Source organism: Vanessa tameamea, chromosome 6 (genome assembly GCF_037043105.1).
Source record: "Vanessa tameamea isolate UH-Manoa-2023 chromosome 6, ilVanTame1 primary haplotype, whole genome shotgun sequence".
Taxonomy (NCBI): domain Eukaryota; kingdom Metazoa; phylum Arthropoda; class Insecta; order Lepidoptera; family Nymphalidae; genus Vanessa; species Vanessa tameamea.
The window spans coordinates 13,995,611-14,015,306 of record NC_087314.1 but is presented as its reverse complement, the minus strand read 5'-3'; the positions used below and the strand labels follow the sequence as shown (position 1 = coordinate 14,015,306).

Genomic DNA, 19,696 nt, shown 5'->3' with positions numbered 1-19,696 from the left:
CCGCGAACAGTTAGATGGAAGAAACAACAAGACAAACAAGATTTTTATCACTATTGAAAATATTATCATGTTCATGTTAAAATATATTTCATAAATCTGGAAGTGGCAATTTTACACAATAGAAATGGTATTAGAATAGAAGTACCGTTTGCACGTACTCGCTGATTAGTTTCAATATATTATATACCTATATGTATACATGTACCTACCTACTCGTTCCACGCTTCACACGTTCTTAAAGAAAGCAGATATATATAAATAATTAAACAGGTGTTTTGTAAAAACGAAATATTTACCTAAATAGTAATAACATAATTTCAATACGATAGGGGACGTTTGTTTGTGTTGATGATGATACGGAACGCTTGCATTGTGATAGTAGACTCGCGCTTCCAAAGAATGTTAGGCACCTGGTGTATATTTATTGAGTTTCTTAAGTATATCACGGTTTGGTGATATATGGTTAGAATGGCAGTTTTGGAGATTTATTTATTTACTCGTTACACATACGTAAATAAATAAATGGATGGCAAGTACCCCATTCAAATGGATTTACAAATGACAGAAAGTGCATCTAAAGTGTAATACAACTGAATTAGGTGTTTTATTCAAATGCTGTACATATAGTATCGAGGACAAAACGGCCTTCATTTAATTTATAGTCTTTGTCAAATGCCTCAACAACGAATTCAATTTCAATAGAACACCGGAAAATCACTCACAAGCCATAATCACTAATTATTATTTGAATGCTGATTTATCGATACAGTTAAATACGCCTAGAAACGAAGCAGTCACTCTTTTTCAATTATTTATTTGTGTACAAATAGATACAAGTACTTATATATTTAATGCAGGGTAATTATCTTTACCTTCTTGTATTGAAACCTAATACAATATATCTAAAAGTACGTACATAACAGAACGACTCTGTTATTTAGAATGGTACGGACAACACTTAACCATTAACTAACACGAACCGATGAAGAGAATTAACAAAGGCTCGTAGGTTGGGGACAAAAAGAAGGCTGCGAGAGCTTCCAGCGAAGGAATGGCGACGAGCCGCGGCCCGATTGTTATAAAATAAAATGGCCACTATTAGGTTCGTACACAACGAGTTGACACTATAAAGAGAGGAGATAAGAGATCAAAGCGGGCTCTCGAGAGACTCCCAATAACTCCCGCGACAATAAAAGAACTGCCGTTCTCGGAATGCGGGCCGTGGGAGCCGCGCTCCGGACTGCGGACTCCGCCCGGGAAATAGCTCGTGTAGGTACCTATTTCGAAGGTCACACAAGGTCTTGAAGTAACATACTATTAGCATGTCATGTATGAAAACTTTCAGAGATGATCAGTATGATTGAAAAGTAAAGAATGACGCAGGGTGTCAGATACGGTGTAAATGTATGACGTCGCCTGAGTACAGGCGGAGAGATCGGTGGGCTAACGATTGATAATTTGCATTATTTAAAATATATTGCACACCTCGAGCGGGAAGCGGAGTTCTATACACGCCTCCAGTTAGTGAGTATTTCCATCGAGGTTATGTACTTTTGGTAAAAATATACTGATGACGAGAACACATTCCAGTTTACAATTCTGCGAGGTATTGGTAGTTCTGGAGTTGCTCGATGAAGGTTTGCATAACTTAACATAGTTCTTATAGTTATTTATCCGCTGATCATCTTCACCGTACTGTTTGCGCTTGACACGCCATTCACGAGATTCTCGTTAACGAATGAGCAGTTAACAATACATAGAGAGTATTTTATTTTTTCCACCAGTCAGGTCCGCGCGACCACAACATTCCGGTTGGTCATTAAATTCAATTTTACCGAATCCTTGCTCTTGGCTTAGAACAGAGTTGATGTTGAATTGCCAGCTTTTGATGATGATGGAAACTCTCTTTCTCTTTATGAGTTATTCAAAATATTTTCTTTGCAAGTATTGTTTTTGGCCATAGGTATTTCCGAAGTCAATTATCTTCGTTTGATATTTGGTATAATTGTTTTATTTTTTGCGATTGAAATAGCTCGTCACTTGTCTTGAGCTCATTTAACGGCTCATTTCTGTTTGAATCTGGCGAGCGGCCAGCGACTGCGTCACCGACAGCGCCGAACCTACCTGTGACAGACGGCGGAATGCGCGGTGTTCGGGCCCTCTGTGGAATTCTTACTATAATATTTACTATATAATAACTGTCTATATGAATATAAAAATATCATTTTATGTTAATAAAGAGTTAAAAAAAATATTCTGTCCTAATAATTTAGAAGGAGTTTCCGATACTAATTCTTGGCTCAAAAACAGATAGAGGAACATATGCATGCAGCCAACAATCTTCTTGAGCTATGCACCTCGAACTTGGAAAAATTTGAATCCTTATCAAAGGAATCCACGTGTAACTGTTTGCATACTCAAGAAAATGATTTGGCCTTTGCTAATACTAATATTAACACAGTGTCTCAACCTATCAAGTTGAGTCAATGTTCACCAGGGTCCTACAACCACAATAAACTGGGGTTAGAAATAAATATAAATAAAAATGTTAAAAATGTTATAGTAGTATCTGACAAGTTAGGTCAGGGCTTTGGCTCAATTCTAAAAAGTGAGATAAAAAATGTATTCAACACATGCTCACCCGGGGCAACCTATCAGTACCAAATAAATAAGATAAGTTCTATACATCTGGATTCCAATAATATAGTTGTATTAATGCATGGAGACAGTTTATCTCTGAACAAAAATAATCTAATTAAGGATATAAAATTATTATGTGAAATTTAAAATCAAAAGAAATGCAAATTTATAATTAGTACATTTCCATATTCACAGATGCACAGAATTTACATATTTATGACTTAAATGTATGTTTATACAATTTGACCCGACATTGTAGCAATGATTTTATGTTATTTGACATTAATAAATTCATATATAGATTTAAGTTGACAGAGGGTACTATGTACCTACCAATAAAATCCAGAAGACAAATTGGTAACCTAATTGCTTACAATATTAATAATTATTTTATGTCTAATGTTACCAAGGATCATACGTATAATAAAAATAATAATTTAATTTGTATTAACACTGATAAAAGTAATTTAAATTGAATTCTAAGACAATAGAGGTAGTCTCTGGCTCAAGTATTATTAATACTAATATTCATTTACCTAATAGTAATTTATCCTTGGTTAAATTCCTAAATTTTAAAATTAGAAATAAACAAAACAATAATAATAGTAAACTTGTAAACCTGGTGCAGCAAAACATTCAAGGACAACATGACAGAAAAAAAAAATTAGAAATTGAGTTATTCATAAACAGTAATGCCATCGATATTTTATGTATAACAGAACATTGGCTTGTAAATTATCAGTTTATGTTTAACTTCAGTGGTCACCAGATGGCTAGTATGTTCAGTAGAAAAAAAGCTATACGTGGTGGCTCATTAATACTTATTAACAAAAATCTAAAATTTAAAGAACGTAAGGATGTTGTGAGCCTTTCTATTGAGCAGACTATTGAAATAGCCTGTGCAGAGCTTGAGCAAGTCATTGTTGTATGCGTATACAGACCTCCTAGCGGGTTATATGAAGCATTTGAGAAAATATTGGAAAGTGCATTATTGAAATTATCTGGATCAAGTAAATATATATTTATTGTTGGTGACTTCAACATAAATTTATTAGAAAACTATAGCACAAAAATTAGATTCAGATCAGTAATCATTAATATTCATATAACTGAGGTAACTTATTCTTAGAGCCAACTAGAATCACTGAATCCACTGCAACATGTATTGACAACATATTTACCAACTGGTTCTGGTCTTGCAAAAATGCAAAAACAAGACCAACATTGCAAGAACAAGATTTTGGGCAACACTAGCTACCACCTTTTCTGTATAATCAACTAATTCTGAAATAAGCCTTTTTTATTATTTGTTGATAGGTGTAAAATGCTATATTAATATGGTATTAAGTTTGCGAAGTCCAAGACTTAAGGGATACAAGTTTATCTCTATTTGTTGTAATTATTTGATGCGCGTGAGTAGTATAATGTGTGTCGTGTTGATGCAGAGGGCGTGCCGATGGCGTCGCGAAACCTGCCCGCGTCGTTCTTCAACGCGGCGGCGGCGGGCCCCGCCTGCGCCGGCCTCGACCTCTACGACTACGACCCCTGGCACCAGCACTATGCGGGGTAACGTACCTATTCGCTCTCAACTGCTATTGAACAAACATAATACTCACGTAAAGCAATATAAACTATGATGACGTCGTGCAGGTACGGTCACGCGGCGCACCGACACGCGGCCGAGTACCACGCGGCGGCCGCGCACCACAACATGGCGGCGGCGGGCTACGGCGGGCTGCTGCTGGGCCGCGGCTCGCTGCACGCGCAGTACAAGCCGGTGGACTGGCCGGCGCACGCGCACGCCCACGCGCACGCCGCGCACGCGCACCACGCGCACGCGCACCACGCCTCGCCGCACCTCGACCCCGCCGCCTGCTCGCCCTACTCCTACCCGGCGCCGCCCGGTCAGTACCACACACAATTATCTTCAAAAGAGCGTTCCTGGGCGCGTGTTCTATAACTAATAACTATTTTAAGCGTACAAGCAATCACTTGGTAAGAACCCTAATTCATATGCGTACGTGTGTGTAGGCTTTTTCCAAATATGCAGCGGCAGCACTGCACAGACAAAATAAATGAGATGCCTTCATCTAAGCTAAGGTGATGCTTCTATATTAAAGAATCCTATTGGATTTCTAAGCAACGTCCGACACGCGCACACGAGTGAACCTTTGATACGCGTGTACCTGTTGCTGAGAGGTGAATTTATCTACCTACATATAAAAGAGAAAATTAGAATAGTTCTAGGCTAGAGTGACGTTAAACGTTGTTCTACGGTCGTTCTAATTAATTTTATTGTCGTTGACTGATCACATTTTCCCTCGGCGACGGCCGAATCAAAGCGATGACGATGTTGTTGTAAGCGATGAAAGAACACAATAAATAACGGCCCCGCCCGCGCGCCCGCGCCCCGCGGCCCGAGCCGAGCGGCCCGAGGGTCGAGCTGGTCTCCTCTTGTGTATTTTAATTTTCAAAGACATTCCGGCACCGCAGAGCGCAGATATTTTAATTGTAATGATTTGGCCCTTTATCGTATTGACTAAACCGAGCGCTTCTTCGTGTATTTCAGACAATCTTAGTACATCCTTTCGTCTGAGCCTTGGTCGTAGTATATTGTAGCATTACGACCTCATTGAAATGTTTTCATCATTTGGTTGGTATCTCATCCTCATATCGGTCTACCTAACCTATATGCAGCTCCGCCTGACCCTCGTCCGTCGTCGCGTCGGTCAGTATTACGTATACAGCTCGCGGGAGCGAGGAGTTTATCTTATGAGATACGTCGTTAACGATCGATGCTTGCCGATTAGGATAATTTGCTCGGCGGCGTCTTTGTGTTTAATATTATCTACGGACATCGCTCCCGCGAAAAAACATCTTTCGATTGTAGCGAGCCGGTGCCGCGGAGGGCGCGGGGCGGGCGAGGGGCGGCGGGCGCGGGCGCGGCGGGATAGGGCAGAGGTGCATAGACAGTCGGCACGCACGGGAAGCGATTACACGCGACGGCAAAAAGTTCCGCGGCGAGTTGAAAGGCGCTCGCGTAATGGCGGCTCCTCCTCTAATGACGACGATTAAAATTAATTTGCGCGGCGTAGGGGAGCTACCAAATTAAATTCTTGAGATCCTCCCCCGCTCCCCGCTACCCGCACCCCTCTACCCCCATTACCCCCTCGGACCCGTCGTCCTCGCCTGATTGATACCCGCCGCCGGACGCCAGCCGTCCTCTCCGTCTCGACGCGGCACTCCGTTATCTCTTCCTGAATTGCGAGGGGAAACTGAACTGATATTTGAAGTCTGTTGACCGAGATCATATCGACAAAGTTCTTCCTCTAATACTTGTGCTCATAAACACATCTGAGTGTTATTAATGTCGTGCGGGGGCGGGGGGCTATAGCGGTCAGTTCCCGATTCCAATAATGTTACTGAAAGTACCTAACTGTAGGCAGTGTCGCGATAATGCAAGATGTATTCCAAGGTTTCAATACCTGTCTTTGTACCTATACACAAAGCTAGCTGTTACAGACAAACATATTGTCAAATAAGTACCTATTAATATACAAATGTCGGATAAATAGGCTTGAGCCGACATTTTGCACGCTTAAGTATTTCATACTTGTACTTGGGTACTTATCTACTTTTTGTTTGCCTACAAAACGATTTGTTTACTTGCTTGACGAAGTTGAAGTTGCGCTCGGTGCGATAATTAAATACAAGCGGAGGCGACAGGGGATAATCGAACTATTATTTTCTTTAAACGGTTAATTATCTTACGGCTTACTAATGCCAATGAACAAAATCTCTGTGATGGTACTCACTGCGAATACACTCGGGTATAAAAACCTTTACAATTAAACCGAACAATTGCTTTAAACCGAAAACTTATTTCACTAAAATATTTTGGTTTCCTATGTATTTACCGTTGAATATATCTATGTAGAAGTAGAGGGTGCGGACTGCGGGCGCGAGTAGAGGGTGGTTAGAGAATATGTGACAGGGAGGGGGGCCGGTCACGTGACACCGCTGCGACCACACACATCCACATTGCACACACACGCGTGTTCCTATCGCCCTACCGTACGCCGCTCCCTTAGCTATTTATTATTACAGGAACATACAAATGTGTAGCTAAAACACTTGTCATTGTCAAACATACGCGTACGAAGGCGGGTCGGGCTCTGGGTAGACTCGAGTGTCACCAAATATTTGAAACACATCTATGGTAACCTAACCTAAAATTTAAACCTAATATTTTCTCAGTTAGTTGTCTTAAGTCCCTCCAAGTACTAAATCAAAACCGATTTTATTTGAGCAGGCTCTTATAAGTATATAAATTTGAAATGTCATCGTCATATGACAAGATTAATATTTAAATTAAGAAAGTAGATTCTACCAACGAGAAAGTCAGCAAGACGTTCAATAGTCACCTTATTCCACCAATTAAATTAATTCAGAAAAAAATATCCCACGATGACTAAATTCCTGAACTGAGGCAATAATGGCATGGCTTGTCCCCGTGGTACTCCACCGAACTACTGGTTATAAGTCAGTTCGATTAGTTACTTTATTTTTTATGTAGTTTTTTTACTTCATAATTATGCAATCGGAATTGTATACTTATAACATTACGTATTGTATTGTATCTCCAAAACTTTTGTAACAATTCAATTTAATTGTTTTGTAACGTTCTGACTAAATATTTAAGACATCCGCGTCAATTTTCCAAAAGTGCAGGTTTCGGTTCACCTCTACCAAATTTCATTAAGACCGTATCGGTGATTTGTCTTTATGAAATAGCCAACAGAAAGTTTTTGTAAGTATCGTATTCATAATAATATTAAGTAGTAGGTACGTTATGTTTGAACTTAAATTTTTTCTTGTAGTAGGTATATTTTGGCATATATTATTATTATATGAAGCAAAAGTAAATAAATAAGTTAATTTGATATCCTAATAAATCTGCTTTCGGCCTTAATTATGCGAAATACCATAATTATGCAGGGTTGAACATGATTGTCATAATAGTGACAAACAGCAAGACCGGTGATTTAAAATGAAGTAGTGGAATAGAGTAACACTCGTATATTTGAGGAAGGCGGTCGAGAAACAATAATATACTTAGGTAATTCCTTACGAACACATTGCTAGTATTTAATAAAAAGAGTTAAAAAAATATTATACTGGCAATAAAAAACGTAGTGTTGGTATTTGTTGATTTTTAATGCAGAACATATAATAATTCAATTGTATTTAATTAAATAAAATGCCTTTGTAATTTAATTGGTATGCATTATAACTATGTACGAAGCTGCTGGTTGATTCCTCTTGATTTCATTATTATCATTTGATGTTCAGAATACTTAGCATCAGTTTTTGATTATAATAGGTGATAATGATAAGTTACAATTTTTTTTTTTGTAATCATTTTTCAAAATGGCCATTCTTATTTTACAGTGAAAAAGCTGTAGCGTTTCTTTGGGCCGAGTAGTAATAACAATAATAATCTATAATACGTATTATTCTATAATACGAAGCTGGTAGATGCGAGTCGTAACAATTTAAAAAGCCTCGATGACATTGGAGATAATTCTTAAATCGAAGCGGGTACCGCTTCGATTTAAGAATTATCTAATTAATTAATTAATTTCGCTATGTTAATCGACAGTAATTTGATCCCTGAATGTAATAAAATATTTTATCAACAAAAGTAATTATTTACGTGGTGCAGTATGCGGCAGATATAACATATAATCTCGCAAAAGGAACTAATGCGTGCGTAATTGAACAATCTGTGTCTGAATGTGCGCAATTATTTTACCTAGACTGTCTGACTGTCTTTACATATAAGAAAATATATATAATTAATTGTTTTTATTATAATCGTACTATATTGAATTATGGTAAGGTATTTTACGTCCGAGCCGTGGTAGCTGGATCTTAATCTAATTATATTTTAGTATTGCCTCGAGTCGGGTACTTTTTATTTGAAGATTTAATTTTAAAAGTAAATGCTCCTGCTAGGCTTCTTAGGTTTTTAATTGGGCACCTACTCACCGTCTAACTCACTCACTCATTCTCATCTAATACGATATCATGACCAGGTATTTGTGTAATGTGGAATGACTTATGTATCACACAATCATGTCAAGTCATACAACAATCATATCGTATCAGATGAGACGATTGCAATGCAACGTTACACAAACACGACGCGATTCCAATCTATTTATTTAATTATTTACATGATACATAGATTTTCTAATGTCACATTTGTTATTCGCGTGAAAATGCGAGAAATATCTACCTATTTACTTAATTTGCATATATTTATTATCACGTTATATTTCAAAAACTACCGGTTCGCATGGAACAGGCCAGTACCTAATACCTTCCAGTTGTACCTTCGTGAAAAGTTGTCAAGTAAAATCATTAATTTCGATGCTAATAATAGGCATAAAAGTAAACTACAGCTGTAGCTATTATTTTTTCTCCCTTTCATAGATAGATATAAACATGCTACAGGAGTTATCTATAAAAGATAGAAATGTACTGTCGTTGACTATTCTGTATAAATTTGCACCTAAAGCGACAATTTTCTCGTCGACTACGTTATGATACTGAGCTGCATGCGATTAGAAACGGATTCGGCCTTTTGGAACAGAGACGAGCGGTCGGGCCGCCAGCCGTCGCGTCGGCAGGCCCGCGGCGATGACTCGCGAGTCGCGAGACGTCGATGCTTGTTTAGTATCGTGATTTGCTAATGCATTATTTTAAAGATAAGATTAGTAATTTTGATGGGTCAGTCACACAAAATAATTCCTGCAGTTGAATTTACATAGGTAAAGAAATAGGATAAAACTACACACAAACACTAACTACATAAATCTACATGGATATGATCTGCTAACAATTTATAACAATTTTGTTTTTGCGTATAATTGTTATTGAGGAATTATTAGTTATGATCCGTTATATTACCTAGATAGGTATTATTTTAGGAGTACCTAATCTCTAGTGCGGCTGGTATTCTAGATTAGTAGAGTGAATAAACAAAGAGTGTACTAGAGTTTGAGAACACACTTGTATTCATGTTCTCAATCTTCTCAATTTGATACCCTGTCATGGAAAAATTTCAATGTGACTACAGTGGACACATTTTGTGACATTACTAAAAATAGACGGCCCTTCTTAATTATGAAAGTAGCATCGCTGTTTAACACTGACACAAATCTTTTAATCACATTTTTTTCTATTGGAATATTGTAGTTTCTGTACTATTTTATAATCCGTTCTTCATTTAATTACATTGTCAGAGGTCCCATGTCATCTAATTTTACTGAATATATATGTTCAGTGATTTACAATGTAGGTACCTAAGTATGTAGATGTACCTAACTCGAACAATATTTTCAGAAACAATACTCTATGATATGCTTCTTATTATTGTTTGTTTAATTTCTGTTAGGTGTTGAGATCTTGATAACTAGGTAAATAATAAATATTACTTATTACAAGTTTTAATTTTTCTACTAAATTGTATGCTCTGGAAAGTTAGCCCCGATTTTTCCGAGTAAAAAATAAAACAAAACAGACAAAGCTGATGGCAAAATGTCCAGTGTCCGGCATGCAAGCACCCGGCGTGTACCAGGATCGCAGAGGCAGCAGGCGGTAGCGGGCGTTGGAGGCGCGATGGCGCGGGGGCGGCGGGCGGTCCCATGGCGACCAATAGCGGCGCGCTGACCACTGCCGCCCGCGGTCGATAGCGCGGGAAGGGCGCGCGGCGCGCGGGGGTGGGCGACAGTAAATCACGCGCGCTGTCAATTACCGGCCGGCCGTCGCTGCCCGTCGCCCGCCACCCGCAATTAACCGGCCGTCGGCACCACAACTTTAATTAATGCCTCTATTGTCGCACGGTTTCTGTCTATTCGACTTCTGTTCGACCGATAAATACTTACCCGAGAGCCTTCAAAAGAGAGACTAAATATTTTACGGTTTTTTTTTTCACAAATTGAAGGACAAAAAAGTGTGTGTGTGCAATTTACACACGTTAGAAGTGAATTTTATTACCTAGTTCATTGAAATTTACTTTTTGTATTTTCTTTTCATGTATTTTCTTTTCATCATATTTCAAAAAAAGTTTCACTTCAAAAAATAGTTGGCGAAAACGCTAATTGAAAAATACTCTACATGAGGTTTTATACTAGGTATTTGGTTTTGCCATTGCCAAAATAATAATGTGTAGATTACTAGAGAACGATAGACATTCCTCTGAATATCTATTTCCTTTACCTTATGCAATCCTGGTGACTCCAATACCTACGTTATCGTTCCGTGACGTTTGTTGGCTTTCTTTTTTGTCGGATCTCCGAAGAAGGCCGAGTGTACGACGGACGTGTCCGGGGGCTCACTCGGTCGGTGATGTTTGATGATGTGAAGGATCCGATGCAGGAGATAGCGGGCGAGTCATTTATAACAATCAGTGTGGCAGCGCGTCGCGCCCTGACGTGCAATCAATCGGAGTCGCGTCGCGTCGTGACATCCACTTTGTTTCATTTGCTTCTTTTTTAACTTTTTATTATGTTTGCGTTATTGAATAGGCATGTTTTAAAAATTGCGATATTCTATTATAGGTATATAGGTAAACCGGTATGTAACAAAACTTTAAAATGATTCCTTTGTCCTGCGATTGTATTGCGACATTTTTTGGTTCGCTTACAATATTAGCCCGCTTAGAGACTAAGGATTTCGTACCATAAATCTTCAAATCTTAGCGCCCCATATTTTTTTAGTAATAATGTATATTTACCTACCTAATTCATGGTTCTTATTAGGGAGGTAAATCGTATTTTTCCGTTGGCTTTAACTAACAGTAAAAAAATAAATCAAGTAAAACATGTGAAGAAACCTGTATAATAAAAAATATATTATTTAAGTAAATTAGCGTTAGCAAACGTGTGCCGCCCTCCACCCGCACTGGAAACCGTAGGTACGACAAGTATCTACCTACTGGTATGATATCTATGCTTATATTATAAAGAGGATGGATTTGATTGTTTTTAATGGATAAACACAAAAACTACTCAAGCGATACTAAAAATTCTTTCAGATCTGGAACGCTATGATATTCCGGAGTAAAAAATTAAATTTATACGTAAATGGCAATAATGAAGCACAGAGTGGCAAAAATGTACTCATAAAATATGTAATTATTTATCGTGCGCTGAGAAAACTCATAATGTTGTACGTAGTACCTACATGTCTGCAATATGAATAATTACTCACGAGAAAGTTTGCGGAGTTGTATATGTTGTTACTATTATAGTTATATACTATTATAGCGCAACAATAATCTCTGTTTGTTCAAATTAGTCCGTTAAAACACGAGTAAGTAGGTACTTACAATGAAACAGTCGCTTTCTGTTTCTGTCTGTGTCTCGCCTTCTTCCGTTGAACCAGTCGACAGATTTTAATAAGCTTTTCACAAATAGAAAGAGCGATAAATGAGGAACGGTTCCGTATATAATTTTTAAATGTTTTGTACAAAGTGGTTAAACTATGACTATTCGCTTACATGGCTAACGCTGACAAAAACTTCCGAGACACATTAAAACAACGTTCTAGCAAAATGGTAGGTCTTCACAAAGCCTTCAAAAAAGTCAGCGACAACATGTGTCTATCTTAGCTGCCTTTTAAGGTTATCCTAATCATTTTTATCTGTTACAAATAGGTTGTTTGCGAGGCCGTTTTCTCCAATTCATAAAAGATCCATAGAGTATTCGAATATGATTTGTAACATCTCATCTTGGTAATAAACAACACCAACATTATATTATCTCGGAAAATTGCTTCGAGCCATCTGCCAGCTGAGGAATTAGACGCTACTGAGTAAGAGTGCCTCGAACCGACAGCTGCTGAAACGAATTTATAATAAAACTCATTCAAATTTACTCAATTATTTAATTTTTTGAATGTTACGGTGTTTTCTCGTTTCACACTCGATTGACAGGGAAAGTTTTTGGATTAGTTGGTAACTTTGTACGTTTTTATCACAATAAATCATTTTTTAGGTAAGTAAGTTGTAGGTACCGAATATATATTATCTAATTATCTATACGATCATATGGGCTATGTACGATCTATCATGGTGTGCAAATTATCTCAATTCTATGGGCTAGAGTATATCGTTATTGAATTGTAGCGATTTTATTTTAAATCATGCACATGCAAATACTTCCCGGGAGCCGTGCCGTGAATTGTCTTTAACGCGATAAAATTCAAATGAAAATTTTAGAAGATCTGATCGTGTCCAAATTATGTGCAAAGAAAAAATCGTTCAATGGGAAACGAGCGGTCGGACAAGCGGCTGTAGCGATAAGTTTTGAACATGGCAGTTAAAGTTATACAAACTTAAATCTTTAACCCGTGGACCGGATTCTCACATTTGATCTATTTTTTAAGGCAAAATGCGACACTAATATTTTTTTATAATATTCAAGTTTCTTTTTTATGGGAGACTTATGATTTATTAGTAATTAAAAACCAATAAATAAACGTTACAAAACAAATATACCAACTTAATACTTATTATCAAAACGCATTTCTCATTTTGTCTATTTAGAATTTAGACCCGTGCGTAGCCGGGGCGGGATGCTAGTTATTGGTATGTAGGTATTGTTGCCATCGTCAATTGGAATTAGGGTTTTTTCTCAATGCATAATTTGTTTTAATAGGTATACAATATAGGCGAAGGAACCTTCTTAGATACCTGCTACCCAGTGGCGTAACTAGCCTTTTTGAGACCCAACGCAAAAAAATACTGTGTCTGTTAATAAAAAGAGCGTAAAGTATGGACAACCCATCGTTGAACGAGAAGTCGGCTAGCCGAAAGAAGACACCTGAATATTTCTACTTATTATAAATGAATAAAAATTGAAATTATAATTGTTATGAAATCGTTCACGGCTCGCTAGGCCCCCTTTGTATCAAGTCTCCTGGTCACGGGGGTGCAACCAATGCATGGGACCCCATTGTTACGCCATTATTAGGTACTAACTTACGAGATATAGGTTAGCATGAGGTTCATTTTAATTATTATTATATTACATTACCTAACAACAGGAAAAGTATATATTTATAAAATTGATATCGTTGAGTCTCAGAGTACTTACCTACGCTCGACAATTCGCAACTCCACACCTTCGGTATTTATTTTGTATAAAATCGATTGGAGTGCTCGTAATAATTTTTTGTCTCGTTTCATAGTTTAGCTTACTCAGTCTCTGGATAGGGGAGAAGATAGTCTTAATGCAGCTGATATGCAGACACGACACATACCGGTGATAAGCCGTGCTTGTTATCAATCGCCCGATTGTAGAAAGTCAAATGTTTGTCTGTTGAGATCCCTAGTCGGAGTTGTACGGAGAACAGTCCTAGTACTTAGTAGAAACAGACGCAGTGGGTACGACGAGGCGTACCTACCTACCTTATGATTCTTTTGTTTTTAAGACAGTCCTATGCTTTTATCAACCAAATAAAATGAACAACCGCGGCTTCCAATTGCCGCAGGCCAATTCATGAATTATTTACAAAAAAAATACTTACACCATTATTTTTCGGTATGGTTTCGGTCGACGACCTCCGTAGTCCAGTTGTGTGTACACTGGTTTTCATGGGTACGCTCCGCGGTCCCGGGTTCGATTCCCGGCCGAGTCGATGTAGAAAAAAATCATTAGTTTTCTATGTTGTCTTGTGTCTGGGTGTTTGTGGTATCATCGTTACTTCCGATTTCCATAACACAAGTGCTTTAGCTACTTACATTGGGATCAGAGTAATGTATGTGATGTTGTCCAATGTTTATTTGTTTATGTTTATGTTTATTTCATACTCCGACTTGCGTTTATTAGCTACGAGCAGAATATACAAAAATCACCTAGACCTTCCTGATCTACTTTGCAATCCCGAAAATTCTAACAAAGATGTTATAAAACTAAAGTTGAACTTATAAAATTATTAATTAATTTCCGTTATAATTGTAAGATACTCTAGAAGTACTATGGAAAATTTATATAAAAAAAAAATGTTTTTTTAAATCAACGTCAACTGACAAACTGACGTCAAAATGACGACGTGGGTCTAATAGTGATATACATCGCTGCAAGTGTCGGTCTTTCTGGTGTTAGAGCGGCGTGGGAGTTCGTATCTTTTATCGCCGGAAACTCTCAATTGTTAAAAGCTTCTAGCAACTATAGATAACACATGATACATGATCATTAATACGTCAATGGCAAGAAGAAAATGAATTTCTGACATGCCTACATGACATGAATTTGTAATTTCTTTAATTCGATTAATAATTAACTCGTGTGTGCATGTCTGCGATGTTTCTTTAAGATGTCTCTTGAAAAACTAAAATCTTTATCCCGAGTTTAAAAAAAGTTGTTAAAAAGACACATAAGAAATAAGAATGTCTACAATATGTAATTTTCAATTGTAAATGTAATTAGTAACACTGTTCTCGTTGGCTGCAGGTCTGGAGGCGCAGGTGCAGGACACGTCGAAGGACCTGTACTGGTTCTGAGGGCTCTGAGGCTGTTGTCAGAGACACTGTTCTAGCCGTAGGCTTATCACCCGGGAACCTCCGCTACCCAGCGAGTACGCCTTCTCCGTGGCTACCGATAGTGCGACAGACTTCGTGTGAACTGTGATACGTCGGGACGACTGTGTGGGAATACAGGAGGCGAAAATGTACGCGAGTCGGCCGGCGGGGCCGCGGGGGACGGGAGACGATCGCTGTGCTCTAAACGAACCACGGGGCGGTCGGTGGAGGGACTGCCTCAGGTCGTGGTCGTATCGTGTCTAGCGAAGCATAATTATTACCAACCGGACGGTTGTTAACATTACAATCGTATTTCAAAGTTTGTAACATTGTAGAATGCGAGTGATATAATTCCGTCTGTTTAACAACGAGATAATCAATGGAGTCGTCGGCTACGGTCGCCCGTAACTTGCGATCATTTCTGAAATAAGTTTGAGAACGCGTTGGCGGGAACGGAGACGAAACAAAGGAACCGTATTCGCTTATTTAGCAATCGTGGAGCTCTTCGCGAGGTCGCACGGGACTGGCGTCTCAGCGAACCGTGGCGACCAGCGGATACTAGCTATTACTATTGTTTCATCGAGACCTGCCGCGATTGTCCAGTTCCGAGGAGCGCTCGTCTCCGTGGGATGTTCTCGCACGGACTGCGTAAACGAGTTAATGTAATGTTGAATGATACAAACCGTAACGAATCCGATAGTAAATCAGTCTCAGCCGCCAGTCGTTGTAAACCTTATACAATAAAAAAATATTTTTAGCGGAGTTGAAATAATGAACTAGACGTGCGTTGCAACGACGATGCGGAGTGACTTCTGCAAACCGCAACTTTGAAGAGCGAGCACTGCAACGTGCAGCGGTCACACTGGCGAGGCATCACGTACAAGAGTACCGTGTCACGTGTCACGTGTCCAATGACCAACCGAACATCGAGAGCGAAACCAACGCGTTATTGAATTGTTATTGTATTTCAAGATTTTAGAATAATTAACTGTATTTTGTCTTGAAACAGTAAAACGTTAGATCTCGTTTTAAAGTTGATAGCGATATCGTTCTGCCGTCGACGACACGACACGACACGACACGACACGACACGACACGACACGACACGACACGACGTCTCGCATGTAAAAAAGGCAGAGTTCAAAACGAATTCATTCAATTTACGCAACCGTCTGTGATAATTCTGTTCGAGTCAACGCGTACTCCGTACTATCGGCGGACCCCGTCGGGCCTCGCCGGGCCTCTCCGGACCTCGTCCTTCACACTTAGGTACCTATTTAGCTTTAGACGAGTATTAAATAGAAAACGTATGTAAATACATACCGTATATAGTTTATGAATAGATGATTTACGAAGACTCCCTATGTACGTACGTAGCGCGTAAGTAGTGTAGGTGTAAATATATAGAGGACGCGCCCCCCCCGCGCCGCCACCGCGCCGCCGCGGCTGCGGTTCGGGACGCGAATGTCGCGGCAGGTATTGAGGGCTTCGCTGAAACAACTACCTTTCTGTTTATATAAAACGAACCGTTGTGAAATCTTCTGCTAAATTAGTTTGAAATTGTTGCCATAGTTTTAGTAATTGGACGATGATACCTATTAGCTGTGATCGTAAACTGGACCTTCGCCTAAGAGCAAGAGATTGCTCGCCGGCGGCGCTGGCAAGATGTGATTTAAATTGAATTAAATGATGAAAATGTAAGGATGAAATTTGATTTTGTTCATTTTAAATCTACGTTATGGTCAGGATGTAAAACGTAGAATTCTTTCATACCCGGAATAAAGGTACATCGATCAATGTTAACGTCAAACAGCCCGATGAGAGCGCTGTATGTCCGTGTACGTATTTACGGTAGTGAGTTGAGAACGGCCATTAGTGTCAGGCTCCGTGATGTGTGTAACATACCTATTGAGTTTATTATGTTGTTGTATTATATCGATATTGTCTACGAATTAAAAGTGTAAGTAATTATGCGAATAGGCTCGTACCGTTACGTCGCTGTTTACTTTTCGAACGCAAACAAGTCGTTAAATGTAATTGAATGGTTTCATGAATATGTATTGGATTTGTAAATTAATTATTGTGTTTATTGTTTCAATATTTGTGACATTACTTTTTGTTATCGAACATATCTATGTACTTAGGCGTCTAATTATATATATCTTTCAACCTGCCTCAGTTATATATATATATATATATATATATATATATATATATATAATGTATTAGTTACAGCAATGAAACGCATCGTGCAATAAATAACCCTTTCGGCTACTGAGTTAGTAGTTGTACTCGTAGAGTAGTCGCGTGCGGCCGCCCGACCGCCGCGCCTCATTAGCTCCGCCACATTTTCCACTCCGTGCACTAGACTTGTTAATTTCACGGATTATTAGCGGCCGAAAGCTTGTACCGCGATAAAAGCGATCCGAGATACATCTCGTATTATTCCAAGCTCTCATGTGATCTTACGATTGCACGGTCAGCGGCTACGTAAACGTTTCTGTTTTTGAATATCACTATAAATTTATATCAGACCGAAATAAAATTGGACAACGTGGCGTTCCAGCTCAAAGTGCTAGGAACCCTCTGAAGAAGAAGGTGAAGAATGATAAGGAATGTCGCGAGTATTGTGACGCGTCGTTGTGCCCGCGACTCGCAAGGTCTCGAGCTATTTGTAGATGAGTACACTTCTACCAGACTACGTACGAAGGGCCGCTCGCCGGCCGCCGCGCCCCTAGCGGGCGAAGAAGTTCAGAACGGAGTTAATAAATATGGCATTGTTGCGGCGGCCTCTCGGAGCGGCCCTCGCGCGTGTCGGCCCTATCGTAATGTATCTATAGAATATTGTAAATAGCTTCAGAGCAGGCTCAATAAATATTAATTATAAAAATATATGCAGTCGTTTTTATTTACCCGCCTGACCCCCGTCTTCTACTCTTAATTTTATATGACGCAATGAGGTTATTCGCGCGATGAGAATCTCTGTGTGATCTGTGACTCAATCGATCCCTATCCGTTTGCATGACGCTAGCCTCGCGTCTCTCCAGTGGTGAGCCACTTAGGCGAGAGATGTTAAATAGCAGCTGTCGAGCCGTAAGTAAAACGAGAAGCGAACACGTGTCGGCCGCCGGCGTCTGGTGTGCGGTGAGTTGTATTATTTCTATAGTACGTTAATCACGCCGCGGCCGCGGGCTCCGCGCGGAAATAAACAATAGATGGCGTTCCCCGGCAGCGGCGGCGCCCCGCAAATAGCGCCATTAGCCGCCGCCTGTTTGTAAACACGCCGCCCGCTCCGCGCCGCTCTCACGGCACTCACCGGCGTTTTCGGACACATTCCGCTGTTTCCTCAGCGTGAGGAATAAATACATCGTAAAACAAACAGACGCGTCTCGGGAGTATTTGTCACGGCACTTATTTATGCTAATGGAGTGTTAACGGCGTCGACTATATTACGTATAATTAGCGGCTATCCGACGCCGTCTCAATTAGTCGCGCGGTGGTTTTATCTCCTTCCAAACGATATTTTCAGATCACATTACCGAATACTGCTTCGTTGTTTAATTATCTCGAGGAAGTTAGTACAAGGAAGTTAACACGCAGGTAAGTTTAAAGCTTGCAAATATAAATCATGATCAGCCCGTCGTGTAGGTTTTTTTTTAACTTTCAAAATCTATATAGAAGTACAGATAGGCATAGAAATTTTAGGTATGTACATCGATATAACTCGTAGTTTCATCGTAGTAGATTTTGTAGGCTCCTGATGCTGAGCCTAAAGAAGTCGGTACAGAATTACAGTTATTTATCTGTATGAAGAGCGGATAATCTTGGCCCAAGCTCTAATGCGGGGAACGGAAAAAAATATTAAGTATCTACCTAACTTTACCGACACAGAATAAATCTGAAGAGTTTATTTAATTGTTTGAATGCGCGAGTCTCAAGATCTACCGATCAATTTTGAAAAACTGTTTAATAACAATTCGATGTTTATTAATTGATAAAGGTGGCTTAGTATATTTAACAATACGTTACGACCCTCGGGGGACCCTCGGAGCAGTAACGCTTAGCGGAGACACGGCGCGGGGCAATGGGGCAGGTTAATTCGGATAGATATAGATAGATCATGTTTAACGCAAACATATCAGCAGTTATCGATAAAAGTGAGTTAAAATATTTTATTTCTCTTTTGCCTAAGATTATCTGGACATCATATAAAAATTTAAAGTAAAACTCGAAAACATAATCAGGTTTAAGAGTGCTTTAAAACCGGCCATACCCCGATCTGGTGTTAACGCAAGCACATCATTTTATTCGATCAAATAAATACTTTACAGGATTGATTAGATTGTTAAATAATTAATTGAAGTTATTTTACGTAGGTATACTGTTTATAGGTATACTGTATGTATATTGTATTGGTTGTATACGCAGAGAGAAGTATTCATAGCGTTTCACCTTTTGGAAATT

At 39.1% G+C, this 19,696-nt stretch overlaps 1 protein-coding gene across 1 annotated transcript in view; it reads left to right on the top strand.

The window, feature by feature from the left end:
- LOC113403208 (protein vestigial) overlaps window positions 1-15,336 on the top strand; it is a 33,400-nt gene extending 18,064 nt beyond the window's left edge. The window contains exons 5-7 of the mRNA XM_026643676.2: window positions 4,086-4,206; window positions 4,291-4,544; window positions 15,165-15,336. Coding sequence (XP_026499461.1) covers window positions 4,086-4,206; window positions 4,291-4,544; window positions 15,165-15,214 — 425 coding nt within the window. The 3' untranslated portion in view covers window positions 15,215-15,336. The remainder of the gene's footprint in view (window positions 1-4,085; window positions 4,207-4,290; window positions 4,545-15,164) is intronic.
- Window positions 15,337-19,696: the final 4,360 nt, after the last annotated feature.